Source organism: Culex pipiens, chromosome 1 (genome assembly GCF_016801865.2).
Source record: "Culex pipiens pallens isolate TS chromosome 1, TS_CPP_V2, whole genome shotgun sequence".
Classification (NCBI taxonomy): domain Eukaryota; kingdom Metazoa; phylum Arthropoda; class Insecta; order Diptera; family Culicidae; genus Culex; species Culex pipiens.
Window position 1 is genome coordinate 83,927,158 of NC_068937.1, and position 17,278 is coordinate 83,944,435.

At 40.6% G+C, this 17,278-nt stretch overlaps 2 protein-coding genes across 2 annotated transcripts in view; both read left to right on the plus strand.

Moving 5' to 3' along the window:
- LOC120424935 (uncharacterized) overlaps positions 1 to 17,278 on the plus strand; it is a 211,274-nt gene that overhangs the window by 37,778 nt on the left and 156,218 nt on the right. The window lies entirely within an intron of this gene.
- LOC120428950 (nucleolar protein 58-like) lies at positions 5,343 to 6,891 on the plus strand. The gene is made up of 2 exons (XM_039594091.1): positions 5,343 to 5,829; positions 6,040 to 6,891. The coding sequence occupies exons 1-2, from the start codon at positions 5,358 to 5,360 to the stop codon at positions 6,774 to 6,776; spliced, it is 1,209 nt and encodes a 402-aa protein (XP_039450025.1). The 5' UTR covers positions 5,343 to 5,357; the 3' UTR covers positions 6,777 to 6,891.

Sequence of the window (17,278 nt, forward strand, 5' to 3'; positions counted from 1 at the left end):
AGTAGAGTGTGGACAATTGCCAGTCTCCCCTTTCCCCTGCCAATGTTTTCACGTGGTTTAGGGATGCCCCCACTTTATGTTAAGTACATTTTTTTACCTACGCATCGTCCAAACAGTAACGAGAGGCTCAACTTCTAACCACTTTCCCTCAACACAAAAAACTTCTCACCTTATCAACTGAAACATTCCTTCAGGTGCCGATCCGCAGAAAATCTTCCTGGCTTTTAATTTATTCACTCACACAACACATTCTATCACCTTTTGCACTTGCACTCAAACAACACACATAATCATCAAAAAAAAACTTCACGAACTGAGCGGCTCAAACAGGATCGAACACGACACAGGACGTTGCTTTGTTTTGTTCTCGAACTGATGATCTGTCAAAAATCCATGCTGCCGGTTCCAGCTAGTTTTTTTGGTAATTTTACGCAAAATTGTGCTGAAACACCATTATTTTTGGTAAAATCTCTCCTGTCATTTTGGTTTGGGCTGTCAGTTTTGGAAAGCAAATCAGCAATCAGGGTTAGCTATTTCACCAATCCCAGATTGGTAAATTTAGCTGAAATTTTAGCTGATTCAACCAAAAAAATCACTGTTTCACCAATTTGAAGCCAGCTAATTTGAATTGTTAAATTTTAGATGGAACTCCTTTCCGTGTACGAAAACGTTTGAAATATATTTTAGACGTTTATTGCAAAACAACATTTAAGAAGATTGGTTCTCTATTTAATTCAATTTCTCTCTTTTAAGTTTTGTTGACCAAAGTTTGTTTGTTTTTTGTATCGTAAATAAAAATTGCTTAAACAAAGCAATGAACAGTGCTATTTCTGAAATAATAAAGCTTTCACAGTTATAAAACAATTTAGATCAGATTATATTGGTACGAAATGCTGCAAGTGCAAACTAAAAAGACCAGAGCTTTGGAGAAAGCTCACAAAATCGGCAAATCATGATGATACTACACAGAAAAAATGATGGTAATATTCATCAGGAAATGGTGACAGATTTTGTGGCAAAATAAATGATAAATTTTACCCCAGAAAATGATCAATTTTCATCAGTTTTTGATGAATATTCATCAGGTTCGCATTTTTACACATTTTTTATGTAATATTACACAAATAAAGAGGTAATATTCAACCTAACAAATTATCAACATTCCAAAATTCAACTTTTTTTCTGTGTATAGAAAGAATGTTGTTGTTAGAAAAGAGCAAAATCATTTAAATAGCTGACGAAAATAAATGCCATAGAGCACATCAACAGAAATTCAGTGCAAAAATACTTTTGATTGAAATTAGAGCGTCCAATTTCCCGTCCCGGGAATTCGCGGGATTTCCCGAAACAAAAAAATTCCCGATTCCCGGGAAATTTGTAAATTTCCCGGGAATTCCCGAAATTCAAGCGGAAGTATACATTTTCTTACATTTTTGGAACTATTTTTTGAAAAATAATCTTAAAAAGTTATAAGGGTCATTCCATCTCAACTGTGCACGAAAAAGTGCAAATTTGAAAATTACCCTCTCCGATCCTGCTCAAATTTGGCAGGGCTGTTGATACTATCAAAACATGCAAGAATCCCGAATTTCATCAAAATCGGACCACCCCCTCCATTTTTTTACCTCCCCAAAAATTCGACTTTTTGGCGATTTTTGACCAAACCTCCTAGTTTCAAACGGCGATAGCTCAGGAACCACAAATCTTAGAGGGTCGGTCTTAGACTCAATTTTGAAGGAAATTGGACGTAGAATCCATTTCCGTGATCAAAATTTAGATTAATTTATTTACCTGTATTGCGCAATTGAAAACTTTAAACGGCCGTATCTCAAAACACCCCAACTTATTTTTTTTTATTTGACCTCACCATCGTGTTCCCCGGCCAATTTTACATTAGAATCACTTACCGACAGAAATGAATATGTTTTGTTCCAGAGATATGGAATTTTAAAGTTTTGTGTTTTCGAGATTACCTACATTAGCTTCATTCGCCGCATCTGCTAGAAGCACACAGGCGGGCTGATCAATAACTGCTACCTGGTGTACTGGAGATAGTTAATTTAATTTATCTATTTATAATTTTACGCAAATATTTATTCAAATGGCTAATAGGGGAAATTCTCGTATGTTTGGCAGGTTAAGTCAAAAAGCCGTAATTGCCAATGGTAAACAAAGCCTATTTTGCATCGGTATCCGACCTACTTACGAAAAAAACAAATTTCAAAAATGCTTAAGATTGTTCATCTCAAGTGCCCCAAACTGAAAAAAATGAAATTTTGTTACAATTGGGAGAAAAACAAATATTAGTGTCGGAGGTCGAAATCATCGCAACAAAATTTGGGGAATTAGCCGCTTTGCAGCAGATCAAACTTTGTGATTTTCTTACATTTTTCAGTTTTATACTTTACAGAAATCCTTTTCCTACTCCTTGTGATCGTCCTTCACTAGAGTACAACAAATCAACAAATTTTATTCATTTTAATTCATATTTTTAACTCAATAATGTATCGTGCACTTATTGTTCAGTGTTACTAACAAGATTAATTGCATTTTGCATCGGAATCCAATTCTGCCCTTTACTGTGTGTCGTTATTGCTCTGTCCTGTGGGTTAGCACAGAAATTCACTTCATTCATTTTTTTTAACAGATAAACATTCGCGATTAAACTCCAGTTTCCTACAGTGTTATACAGTTAATTTTTGCCCAATTTGATAAAGATTATTTATGATGAAGTGGCAGTGCGTGGCCGAATGGTTACGCTGTCCGCTTTGTAAGCGGATGATTCTGGGTTCGATTCCCATCTGCTGCAACCTTCCATCGGATGAGGAAGTAAAATGTCGGTCCCGGCCTTGGTTGTTAGGCCGTTAAGTCATTCCAGGTGTAGGAGTCGTCTCCATGCCATAAGTACAAACAACACACCAAACCAAGCCTACTCCGGTGGAATCGCTGGCGGCGGTTGGACTCGCAATCCAAAGGTCGTCAGTTCAAACACTGGGGTGGAAGGTTCCTTGGAGTAGAAAGAGGTTTGGGTGCTCTCCCCATTCAAGCCTTCGGACTCCTAGGTTCGAGCAGAAACTTGCAATAGAGACCACAAAAGACCCGGGGGTCGTTAATGTGGATGGTTTGATTTTTTATTTATGATGAAATATTATTTCAATAAATACCGAATAAAAAATCAATCAATCAATCAAATGACCAGGTAGCAGTGATTGATCAGCCCGCCTGTGTGCTTCTAGCAGATGCGGCGAATGAAGCTAATGTAGGTAATCTCGAAAACACAAAACTTTAAAATTCGATATCTCTGGAACAAAACATATTCATTTCTGTCGATAAGTGATTCTTATGTAAAATTGGCCGGGGAACACGATGGTAAAAAAAATAAGTTGGGGTGTTTTGAGATACGGCCGTTCAAAGTTTTCAATTGCGCAATACAGGTAGAAAAAATAAATTAATCTAAATTTTGATCACGGAAATGGATTCTACGTCCAATTTCCTTCAAAATTGGGTCTAAGACCGACCCTCTAAGATTTGTGGTTCCTGAGTTATCGTCGTTTGAAACTAGGAGGTTTGGTCAAAAATCGTCAAAAAGTCGATTTTTTGGGGAGGTACAAAAATTGAAGGGGTGGTCCGATTTGGATGAAATTCGGGATTCTTGCATGTTTTGATTGTATCAACAGCCCTGCCAAATTTGAGCAGGATCGGAGAGGGTAATTTTCAAATGCTGTTCCGCTTCAGATGGAATGACCCATAAATGAACAAACTCGACATGATTTTGTTTAATTAAATGTATTGTTTGGTTTATATATAATCAATCAGATTATCAGAAATTATGATATCAGAATTATTTCTTATAATATTGATTTTTGAAGCAACTGGGAATAGATCCACATTAAAATTGAGCTTTTTTTACGTTTTTGTTTACCATGATCAAATGGGATGAAAATCGAATTTGTGCAAAAAGAATTAATTCAATTGGTTGAATACCTAGCACTAAAGAAATTACAATTTGATTTAAAAGAATTATGGAGCACTGGTGCAACTACAGGTGTTGGGAGGAGTAAATGTGAAAAAATAGAAGACTTTTTGTGGAATGATGTTAATTTATCGTATAATTTAAATCATGTTGCATAACAATAAAAAAATCATTGAAAAATTACTTTCTATTGTTTGTTCTCAAAAAATGCAAAAATATATTCAAAGCTTGCTTAAAATATTTGAAAACATTGGGTTGTTTCGAGTAAAACCAACACTAAAAAACTTTACCATTTGTTCAAGAGCTGAAACCAGTATTTGTCATGAAAAACGTAATTTCTGCATGTTTTTTTTACTCATTTCAATAAACTGGTCACAGAGGCAAGTTTAAAAGAAATTTTATGATTGTGGATTATGGTTTCATTTTACTCACAGTTTTGATAAAAAAATATTTCTCATCAAAAAATACCAAAATACATTTTCTTGTAGTCGAATGATTTTTTACATGCAGTCAAGCTGTTGATTTATCTTCACACTTATTTAAAGCCGGGTCCGGTGGTTTAGTGGTTAGCGTGGTAGCCTCTAAATCCCAGTATGGCCTGGGTTCAATTCCAGACGGACCCGGTGGCATTTTTCGAGACGAGATTTGCCTGACCACGCCTTCTATCGGATGGGGAAGTAAAACGTCGGTCCATTTGCGTAAAAGAGGTTTTGGGTGACTCACCACACATAACCTTCGGACGCCTAGAAATGAGCAGAAACTTGCAACAGAGACCACAAAAGACCCGGGGGTCGTTAAAGTGGATTACTTTGCTTTTTTACTTATTTAAACCATTAATAGTGATGTGTTCTACAATTTTGTTGCATAATATAAATTAAAATCAAGATCATAACAATTTTCAATAAATTTAAAATTTCCCGGGATTTCCCGGGAACAAGGTTGAAAAAAAATCTCTTCGAGCGAATAATGATTGCCTGAAGAAAGGCCCTCTGAGTTTGCTTTGATCTCGTTGTTCCTGACTGCCACTTGATCGCTGGGTGTGGCAGAGACGAATAAAAATTTGAATGATTGGGTTTAGTCATCAACTTGCTGCGATCAAGATCCAATCTTGCCCCTTTACTGCAAGCAGTCATGGGTTGTTACAATCATCGACAGCACTCTTGACGAATGACAGCTAGTCGTGGCAATTTGAGAATAAAGACTATTCTCAGCAGTCTTATTCGTGGGGTGTAACAGGCAGCGATTAATCGCAAAATTAATCATAGTCGCCAGATTTTCAACACTGCCCGGGAAATTGGCTGAAAATTTCCCGTTTCCCGGGAAATTAGTAACCCCGGGAAATTGGACGCTCTAGTTGAAATATTGAGTAACGCAATGCAAACTGATGAGGTGGCCCGGCGATCATGAAAGAACCGCTCGTTACACGGCATTGATAGGTTTTTGGGACTCTTTCAGGTACGGCTGGCACTTCCCTGAGCTGGGAAAGATTCTCACCGAAAACATTGCCTTTATAAAGACGATAAAGCTAGTTGGCACGCGTGACAATATGGCCACGACCGATCTGTCGGACATTCTGCCGGAAGAGCTCGAGGAGAAGATCAAGGAAGCAGCCGAGATCTCCATGGGCACGGAAATCTCCGAGGAAGACATTACCAACATTCAGAACCTGTGCGACGAAATTCTCTCCATCAACGAGTACCGGACGCATCTGTACGATTATCTGAAGACGCGCATGATGGCGATGGCACCGAATTTGACCGTTCTCGTCGGCGAAACCATCGGAGCCCGTCTCATCGCGCACGCCGGGTCGCTGGTCAACCTGGCCAAACATCCCGCTTCGACTGTGCAAATCCTAGGCAAGTATTCCAAGCTAAACTCCCTAAATCCTCTAGCGCATTTCAATGATGATACTAAGGACATGGTTTCGCGACTAATAATATATGATCAGCAATGATTTCAACTTCCTTGGCTGTCTGAAGCAAAACTTGAATCAACTTATAAAAAAAATACCGTACCGTAAAAACATTTCTCTTAACTCTGTCTGTATCTCTCCGTTCTCCCACCAGGTGCCGAGAAGGCGTTGTTCCGCGCACTCAAGACCAAAAAGGACACCCCAAAGTACGGTTTGATCTTCCACGCCAGCCTGATCGGTTCGGCCAGCGCCAAAAACAAAGGTAAAATTTCCCGATCACTTGCGGCCAAGGCATCGCTCGCGACCCGCGTGGACGCGTTCGGTGAGGACGTTTCGATGGAACTGGGTACGGAACACCGAGCCAAGCTGGAGATGCGTCTGCGGCTGCTGGAGGAGGGCAACATGTCCCGGCTGTCAGGCACCGGTAAAGCCAAGGCCAAGCTCGAAAAGTACCACGCCAAGAGCGAAGTGAAGGTGTTTAAGAGCGGCGAGGATAGCACGCTGCCGATCGGGAAGAAGCGAAAGCTATCTGAAGGGGCAAAGATCGAGGAGATTGAGCCAGAGGTTAAGGAGGAACCGTCCGATGAACCCAGCGCCGGAGAATCGTCCAAAAAGAAGAAAAAGAACAAGCAGAAGGATCTCGATGCAAGTACGGATGAGGTTGCCCACGCCTCAAAAAAGATCAAAACCGAGGACGAGGAAACGCCACCGGAAGAGGGCGCCGAGCCACAGAGTGAGAAGAAGAAGAAAAAGAAAAAGAAGCGAGAGAGCCAGGCTGCTCAACCAGAAGAGGACGAAGAGGAACCTGCTGTGACGGAAGTGCCGGAAACGCCAACGTCACAGAAGAAAAAAAAGAAAAAGAAGGTGAAGGAAGAAAGTGACGACAGTTGAATTTAAAAATCGTTATTTTAATGTCGGATGAACTTTAACTTGGATTATGATCCCGATTTTAAGGGATGTTATATGTGAAATAAAAAAAAAGCATGGTAACCCTACCAAAAATAAGTATCGTTGGTTTTAATTTCCGCTAGTTTGGACACTACATATTACATATTACATAGTAGCGATTAGAAAATGTTATATCAATCGCGGATTCTGATTAAAAAAAATGCATGGGATAAAATAAGGAAAGGCCCCAAGAAATCGTTCCATCCCTTTTGTTCTGCCGTTCGTTGCTTTTAATGGACTACTTTGGAGAAACGCTGTTTCACAGACAAACAATCGTAAATCTCTTTTTTCAAATTCAAATTCAAATTTGGTTTTATTGGTGAATAATCAAGATACAATAAGATCTTTTGAGGTACATAACAGAGTTTTGGAGTTTCTTTCAGCTGTGTGTTACATCATAATCCATTTTGGAACAGTTATTGCTTGTAAATAAAGGTGTTACCAAGAGTAAGAAAAATTAAGAAAAAAAAACTTACTTAACTTGCCTAGGAAAAGGGGATAGAAATAGAGAAAGCTTAAAACTAGATCACAGTTTTTTATCCTTTATAGATGTGCTTAATCATTAATTTCCCGAGGGCTAGAAATTGCTCCGAAACCGCATCATCATCTCCCCCGCGAGAGCAAAGAACTCCGGCAGGGTAAAGAGATCTTCTCCGGTGACTTCTTGCTGGGCCGCATTGCCGCTACCGGCAGCGACCACGCTGGAAAACGATCGCCCCCATCCAGGAGGGAACGCTGAAACCGTTCGCTGGCCAGCTGCAGGAACGGCTGCAATCAATACTTCGCTGAGGAGGGTGGGACGCTGTACCTGTAACGGTTGTCTTCCGCGAGAGGACTTTTATGTCTCGCGGCGTTATTCCGACACCCGAGAGGTGCTCCTTGAGGACGGAGATCGGGCGGTCTTGATACCCCTGCAAGACGACCTTAACAGCTGTCTTCAGCACGGGGTCGAATGTGTAGAACTTGAAGCTTTTACGCTTCTTTTTCACCACAACCAGGTCGAAGTTCTTTTGGTCAAACGTGAACACTTGCACTGACGATTTACCTATTTTGAGGCAGTACACGAGGCCTTCCAGCTGCTCGTCAACATCGTCCGCCAACGTGTCCAAAACGAAAATTGGTGGTGGTCGTCGTTCCTTTGGAGTAATTCCTTTTTTGGCGAAATCACTTTCTTCCGTGCACGACCATCGTCGTCGGTAGTGCTACCGTCGGTGTTGTTGTAGCTGCTTTCCTCGTCACTCAGTCTCGCGAACTTGTTACTGGTGGGAATGTTGGCGGATGTTGATGCGCCATCGGTCGACAGGTTGCCGGCATTAGCTGAAAGGAGCCTTTTAGGGCTGCGGCCCTGGACACGGTAATTAGGGTGTAATAACTTCGGGTCGAATCCTTTGGCGCACACACTCCCCGGCGCGGTGGCGGTCGACGCGGCGTTGGTTTGTTTACCTTTTTTGCACACGGCCGGTAGACGAACTTCGCGATCGAGAGCAAAGGCTGGCGGTGTGCGGTCCGCGGATTTTGAATTGTTTAGTCGGTAGTTTTTATAGTAAATCTCGTGAAAAGTAGTGAAAAGATTATAACAATGTGTAGATTTCATGTGGAAAGTGAAGATTTCCTGCAATTTTGGGAATTTGGACAGTTTTTTCGCGATTTTTGTTTTCTACGCAGCTTGGTAAAGGGTTTGACAGTTCATCGCGGCGGCTCCGCTCTTGCAGTAGTATTAGTGTGATGTGGGCTAGCTCGTTCTAAAGGTGGTATTCAACTCGTTAAAAAAATCAAATAGTGCGAAAGAAATAAAAGCAGTTTGCCAAAGAATATTTTTGGAAAAGTCATCAAGCAGCGATCAAGCCATTTCAACTGATACTAGAGAAGGTGTTGCAGATCGAGAAAAAGTACTTGGAAGATCAGCAAAGCTTGGTGGGCGGTCTATGATCGGTTGAGGTTGATCGGAGAACGTGGATATCGTGCTGAAGCAGCAGCTGACCAAGAATTGCCAGCAATTCCGGACGCATACGGCCTAAATATGGGACAACTCCCAGAAACCAGAAACTTGGTGAGATCTATCCAAACTGAAATTTTCATATTTTGCCTATTTTTCAACAATTATTAAATACGCGCTGATCCCTGTTTTGCCTGATGGGATTGGAAGTTTAAAGATAGGTCGAGGACCCGTCTGGTTCTTGTACTATGTTTAGGCGGGGCCAAACAATGCCCAATGACCTCGGAATTGGGCCGCTAGGATCTCTGCCATTCTGAAATGGGTCATTGGAAGCAGCGCGAGGGCTGTCACCACCTAATACCCGGGACTGAGATAAGCTGTATCAGCTCAACCCAAGTCTGATACAAACTATACTTTCCCATAATTTCGCTGCCGACCAGCGGGTATTGGATTGGACCACACACACACACACACACACACACACGGCCGGTAGACGAACTTCGCGGGTTTTTCGAGGCCGCACTCGAACTGCCACGGCCACGGCCGGCCCTTGGCATGCTGTTGGAGCAAACTCGCGGCTAATCACGATAAATTACGGCGAAAAATTTCGAAAAAACGATGGAGCACTGAGCACTTGACTGCTGCTTGCACTCGTGCGTACACGGAGGTGAAATCTCGTTTTAATTTCATCAATAGAGAATTTGCAGCAAAGCTAAAAGACACATGTGGAGTTCACTCGTGGCCTTTGCCGTGTCCGGTTCGCGTCTTTTTGCGTCTTCAAATTTTGTACTTTTCAATGTGTATTTGGTGCGATATGGATTGTTTTTCGGGTTTATTTTGTTCGGCTACCCCCGGGCAGTTGTTGTGTGACGGGGTTTTGTGAAATTTCCGTACGTGGAGGCTGAAATATGTTGATTTTGTGACGAATAATTTCGACATTTTTTCCAATCCGGTGGCGTCTTCGCTTCGTTACGGGCAGTTGAGTGTGTTGGTGCGCAGAGATGAACTTTGTCGTGTCGGAAACAGAGAGAACTGAGAAATCGCTTTGTTCATTCCATGGCCGTTAATGTATTGGTGCAACAAGTGGAGTGCGTGAGTGAAGGTTCTCTAGCAATGGAAGATGGCAGCTTTGTGGGCTGATGTTGGGGTGATCGCAAATTGAGCTCCCGGTGAGTTTGTTCCTGCATTTACATGAGAATGAGAGCGTGTGCAGAAGAGAGAGAGAGTCTGTGTGCTTCAGTGGAGTGGCATTGCTAGTGTGTGTATCGTCGTCATCATCATCGTCATCTTTTTTGGCAGAGTGTGGCTGGTAGACCGAGAAAGTCGGTGTGTTGGCGTATCTGCTGCAAATATTCTCGGTGAGTTCGCTCCATGTTGAGCACACACAGGTATCCGATACCCAACGCTCAGAGACGCAAATGTGTGGGTTTCGTTGAAAGTACACCCCTGGGTGCTGAAAAGACAGAATGCGTAACGTGATTTTCGAAAGTTCCCCAGTGCTCCCCACTAATACAACTGCACTACAGCTGTAAACATAAACAAAGTAGAAGGCTATGTTCAAGCTCAAGCGTGACATATATTTGCTGCTGAAGTGAATTATCATGAAACATTTTGGATTTGTTGATGTTGATGTTTTCGATGAAAAATTAAGTGCTTCTCACTTTTTTCTTCGTAGACTAAACGATGGGCAGCCAAAAGAGGCCTTTTTTTGTTTTCCACGTGATGAAAAATTGTGTCAAAAGTGGGTGGAATTTCGTGAATCAGAAGAGCAACCGAATGGAAGTTCCGAGATTATGTATCTTTGATGTGTAGTGATAATATCGGATTAAGATTATCCAATATTATTTGGAAAGTACTATTCATAGTTATTGATAATTCTCTAACATTTAAAAAAGCGTCATAAACATAGGTTTTGCGTGAGACATAGCGAATATAAAATTTTAGCGACGACTTATGCGAATCTCGATTTCAACCCTCTTATTAAGATGTTTTGACTTCGAATACCTCAATAGCCATCGATTTTTTTTTATTCCTGACTAAATAAATTATAGATCGATCACAATACTTGCCACTTCTTGGTATAATTATGCGAACAGTAAATTGGTTCCGCTTTGACAGTTCTAAATTGAGGCCGCTTTGCGGACAACTATTCTGCACCCAGGTACACCCTTACCAAAAATCATGATTTTTTGAGTTCCAAATCCCACTTTTCATACGATTTTTTGAGTTCAAGTACTACAACCATAAAAATGGTTATATGGGTTGAACTGAAAAATTCGTATGAAAAGTGGGATTTGGAACTCAAAAAATCATGATTTTTGGTAAGGGTGTAGGGATTGAGCTTTTAGAGATCGGTGTTGCCTGCTCAGATTATTATTAATTTTTTTTTCTTTCCGTTCAATCGTTTTCCACGAATGGCTAAGCTCCACGGTTACCACGAATGGCTAAGCTCGATTTTTATTATATTTATTTAAAAATTGTTAAATATGCTGATTAAGCCCCTTACCCTAAAAAGATAAAAGTTTAACTAAGAATGTATTTTGAATCGGTCGTTTTAAATTACCTTCTAATTCTTACATTTAAATAAAACAAAAAAATAAATCATAAATTTTCACTCCGCATCACTGTAAAAGTTTAAAATTATGATTCCAATAATGCGTTAAATCATTTTTATCCTCGAATTTCGTTTAAACACATAATAATTTAAATGAAAATTTTAACTTATCTTTACTCTTACAGTCGATAGCTTGAGTTTAATAGCAGATATGTTAAAACTGTGTTTAATCAGCATTGCCTTTTCCGGAGAAAATTATTGGTTTAGTAATACAACAGTCAATTTATTCATGCACGGCTTCGTCGCGTTGTGTCTGCCGTGGCTTTAAAAAGAATATCTATAAATCATGCATCTTTTACACTGTACAATTTGTACTGTTTAATAATTAAAACAAACTAACTCTACTTGATTCGCCCGTAATACCTTTCGAAGTATATCCTAGGGTTCTACCTCTCCTACTAACATTGAGTCCAAAACCACCCTACAAGCATCTATACCACTAAGGTGACGTAGGGATCCTTGCGCACTTTAGATAGGTGTTTACTAACATTTCTTCCGCTCCCCAAAGGATAGCTTGGACCCGGCGAGGACCCCCTTATGCCCTGGGCTGTATTACACACTCATCAAAAGATGAAGACATGGTATCTCCCGTGTTGGATTATTGTTCCGGATGAGGGTCTAACACAACCACACCAAACAGTGGGATAAGCGTTGTGGAGCCATCCGTGGATAGGGCGTCCTAAAATGCTAATGCTAATGCTAAGCTAAAAGACACATGTCGCCACCTATGAACAAATAGCGTAAACCAATAATTTTCTCCGGAAAAGGCAATAGAGAATTTGCAGCAAAGCTAAAAGACGCGTGTCGCCACCTATGAACAAATAGCGTAAACCTATGATTTTTAGAAAAAATGTGTTTTTTCCTTCCTAATCAACATTTTTATAAAACTTATGCCGGATTCGGATGAGAAAAATTATTTCCAACAATTTGGTGTACAACTTTCCAATATTTGTTTGATTTTTCTATGAGAAAACTGTAAATTTATAAAAAGATAGTAATTTGGACTATTTGGCAAGAAAGTCTGTCAAAAATCAATACAAATTGTTGAATATACGTTAACACATCTGTTATCAACTATATAACTGTTTATTTCATTGATATATACGGGGAAACTCATTTTTTCGTGTTCCAAAACATGTTTTTTAAAGAAAAAGGTCACAAATTTTTGCGCGCCAAAAAGTTGATGCTCATTATTTTAAAGCAAAAAATTTTTCTCGTCTTTTGCAACCAGTTTCATGAAGATTGATGCAGGGAATCATGAGAAATAAGCGATTTTGTTCTTTAATCGACAGAAAGGCATACGACTTTAGGCCAAGTAACCTCATTTTGGCGCCACCTACATTTGAAACGCAGTCGCGCTGCAAAACCTCAATGCTGATTTTTTTTTTTGCAGCGCGACTGCGTTTCAAATGTAGGTGGCGCCAAAATGAGGTTACTTGCCTAAAATCGTATGCCTTTCTGCCGATTAAAGAACAAAATCGATTATTTCTCATGGTTCCCTGCATCAATCTTCATGAAACTGGTTGCAAAAGACGAGAAAAATTTTTGCTTTAAAATAATGAACATCAATTTCTGGGCGCGCAAAAATTTGTGAACTTTTTCTTTAAAAAACATGTTTTGGAACACGAAAAAATGAGTTTCCTGATATATATCAATGAAATAAATAGTTATATAGTTGATAACAAATGTGTTAACGTATATTCAACCATTTTTATTGATTTTTGACAGACTGTCTTGCCAAATAATTCGTCGTGCAGTTCAGACACACTTGGCACACTTCTTTTAGCCAGGCTTTGCGTGACGCCCGACGAATCTGGCGAAAATCTGGCGGAATAACACACAGCTGTCTGGCACAAAAACCAATCGGTTCAATCGGTTGAACCGTGCACGACCGGTTTGTTGCATATTCGCCAGAATTCTGGCAACATTCTTGGGCCAGTCGGGGGGAAAATCTGCCAGACGTCTTGCGCAGCTAAGTGCAGCGCCCAAGACAAAACGCCAGCCAGGCGCCCCCCATTTCCGTCTGGGTTAGCATTAGCATTTTAGGACGCCCTATCCACGGATGGCTCCACAACGCTTATCCCACTGTTTGGTGTGGTTGTGTTAGACCCTCATCCGGAACAATAATCCAACACGGGAGATACCATGTCTTCATCTTTTGATGAGTGTGTAATACAGCCCAGGGCATAAGGGGGTCCTCGCCGGGTCCAAGCTATCCTTTGGGGAGCGGAAGAAATGTTAGTAAACACCTATCTAAAGTGCGCAAGGATCCCTACGTCACCTTAGTGGTATAGATGCTTGTAGGGTGGTTTTGGACTCAATGTTAGTAGGAGAGGTAGAACCCTAGGATATACTTCGAAAGGTATTACGGGCGAATCAAGTAGAGTTAGTTTGTTTTAATTATTAAACAGTACAAATTGTACAGTGTAAAAGATGCATGATTTATAGATATTCTTTTTAAAGCCACGGCAGACACAACGCGACGAAGCCGTGCATGAATAAATTGACTGTTGTATTACTAAACCAATAATTTTCTCCGGAAAAGGCAATGCTGATTAAACACAGTTTTAACATATCTGCTATTAAACTCAAGCTATCGACTGTAAGAGTAAAGATAAGTTAAAATTTTCATTTAAATTATTATGTGTTTAAACGAAATTCGAGGATAAAAATGATTTAACGCATTATTGGAATCATAATTTTAAACTTTTACAGTGATGCGGAGTGAAAATTTATGATTTATTTTTTTGTTTTATTTAAATGTAAGAATTAGAAGGTAATTTAAAACGACCGATTCAAAATACATTCTTAGTTAAACTTTTATCTTTTTAGGGTAAGGGGCTTAATCAGCATATTTAACAATTTTTAAATAAATATAATAAAAATCGAGCTTAGCCATTCGTGGTAACCGTTTTGCTTCCAGACGAAAACGATTGAACGGAAAGAAAAAAAAATTAATAATAATCTGAGCAGGCAACACCGATCTCTAAAAGCTCAATCCCTACACCCTTACCAAAATGATTTTTTGAGTTCCAAATCCCACTTTTCATACGAATTTTTCAGTTCAACCCATATAACCATTTTTATGGTTGTAGTACTTGAACTCAAAAAATCGTATGAAAAGTGGGATTTGGAACTCAAAAAATCATGATTTTTGGTAAGGGTGTACCTGGGTGCAGAATAGTTGTCCGCAAAGCGGCCTCAATTTAGAACTGTCAAAGCGGAACCAATTTACTGTTCGCATAATTATACCAAGAAGTGGCAAGTATTGTGATCGATCTATAATTTATTTAGTCAGGAATAAAAAAAAAATCGATGGCTATTGAGGTATTCGAAGTCAAAACATCTTAATAAGAGGGTTGAAATCGAGATTCGCATAAGTCGTCGCTAAAATTTTATATTCGCTATGTCTCACGCAAAACCTATGTTTATGACGCTTTTTTAAATGTTAGAGAATTATCAATAACTATGAATAGTACTTTCCAAATAATATTGGATAATCTTAATCCGATATTATCACTACACATCAAAGATACATAATCTCGGAACTTCCATTCGGTTGCTCTTCTGATTCACGAAATTCCACCCACTTTTGACACAATTTTTCATCACGTGGAAAACAAAAAAGGCCTCTTTTGGCTGCCCATCGTTTAGTCTACGAAGAAAAAAGTGAGAAGCACTTAATTTTTCATCGAAAACATCAACATCAACAAATCCAAAATGTTTCATGATAATTCACTTCAGCAGCAAATATATGTCACGCTTGAGCTTGAACATAGCCTTCTACTTTGTTTATGTTTACAGCTGTAGTGCAGTTGTATTAGTGGGGAGCACTGGGGAACTTTCGAAAATCACGTTACGCATTCTGTCTTTTCAGCACCCAGGGGTGTACTTTCAACGAAACCCACACATTTGCGTCTCTGAGCGTTGGGTATCGGATACCTGTGTGTGCTCAACATGGAGCGAACTCACCGAGAATATTTGCAGCAGATACGCCAACACACCGACTTTCTCGGTCTACCAGCCACACTCTGCCAAAAAAGATGACGATGATGATGACGACGATACACACACTAGCAATGCCACTCCACTGAAGCACACAGACTCTCTCTCTCTTCTGCACACGCTCTCATTCTCATGTAAATGCAGGAACAAACTCACCGGGAGCTCAATTTGCGATCACCCCAACATCAGCCCACAAAGCTGCCATCTTCCATTGCTAGAGAACCTTCACTCACGCACTCCACTTGTTGCACCAATACATTAACGGCCATGGAATGAACAAAGCGATTTCTCAGTTCTCTCTGTTTCCGACACGACAAAGTTCATCTCTGCGCACCAACACACTCAACTGCCCGTAACGAAGCGAAGACGCCACCGGATTGGAAAAAATGTCGAAATTATTCGTCACAAAATCAACATATTTCAGCCTCCACGTACGGAAATTTCACAAAACCCCGTCACACAACAACTGCCCGGGGGTAGCCGAACAAAATAAACCCGAAAAACAATCCATATCGCACCAAATACACATTGAAAAGTACAAAATTTGAAGACGCAAAAAGACGCGAACCGGACACGGCAAAGGCCACGAGTGAACTCCACATGTGTCTTTTAGCTTTGCTGCAAATTCTCTATTGATGAAATTAAAACGAGATTTCACCTCCGTGTACGCACGAGTGCAAGCAGCAGTCAAGTGCTCAGTGCTCCATCGTTTTTTCGAAATTTTTCGCCGTAATTTATCGTGATTAGCCGCGAGTTTGCTCCAACAGCATGCCAAGGGCCGGCCGTGGCCGTGGCAGTTCGAGTGCGGCCTCGAAAAACCCGCGAAGTTCGTCTACCGGCCGTGTGTGTGTGTGTGTGTGTGTGTGTGGTCCAATCCAATACCCGCTGGTCGGCAGCGAAATTATGGGAAAGTATAGTTTGTATCAGACTTGGGTTGAGCTGATACAGCTTATCTCAGTCCCGGGTATTAGGTGGTGACAGCCCTCGCGCTGCTTCCAATGACCCATTTCAGAATGGCAGAGATCCTAGCGGCCCAATTCCGAGGTCATTGGGCATTGTTTGGCCCCGCCTAAACATAGTACAAGAACCAGACGGGTCCTCGACCTATCTTTAAACTTCCAATCCCATCAGGCAAAACAGGGATCAGCGCGTATTTAATAATTGTTGAAAAATAGGCAAAATATGAAAATTTCAGTTTGGATAGATCTCACCAAGTTTCTGGTTTCTGGGAGTTGTCCCAAATTTAGGCCGTATGCGTCCGGAATTGCTGGCAATTCTTGGTCAGCTGCTGCTTCAGCACGATATCCACGTTCTCCGATCAACCTCAACCGATCATAGACCGCCCACCAAGCTTTGCTGATCTTCCAAGTACTTTTTCTCGATCTGCAACACCTTCTCTAGTATCAGTTGAAATGGCTTGATCGCTGCTTGATGACTTTTCCAAAAATATTCTTTGGCAAACTGCTTTTATTTCTTTCGCACTATTTGATTTTTTTAACGAGTTGAATACCACCTTTAGAACGAGCTAGCCCACATCACACTAATACTACTGCAAGAGCGGAGCCGCCGCGATGAACTGTCAAACCCTTTACCAAGCTGCGTAGAAAACAAAAATCGCGAAAAAACTGTCCAAATTCCCAAAATTGCAGGAAATCTTCACTTTCCACATGAAATCTACACATTGTTATAATCTTTTCACTACTTTTCACGAGATTTACTATAAAAACTACCGACTAAACAATTCAAAATCCGCGGACCGCACACCGCCAGCCTTTGCTCTCGATCGCGAAGTTCGTCTACCGGCCGTGTGCAAAAAAGGTAAACAAACCAACGCCGCGTCGACCGCCACCGCGCCGGGGAGTGTGTGCGCCAAAGGATTCGACCCGAAGT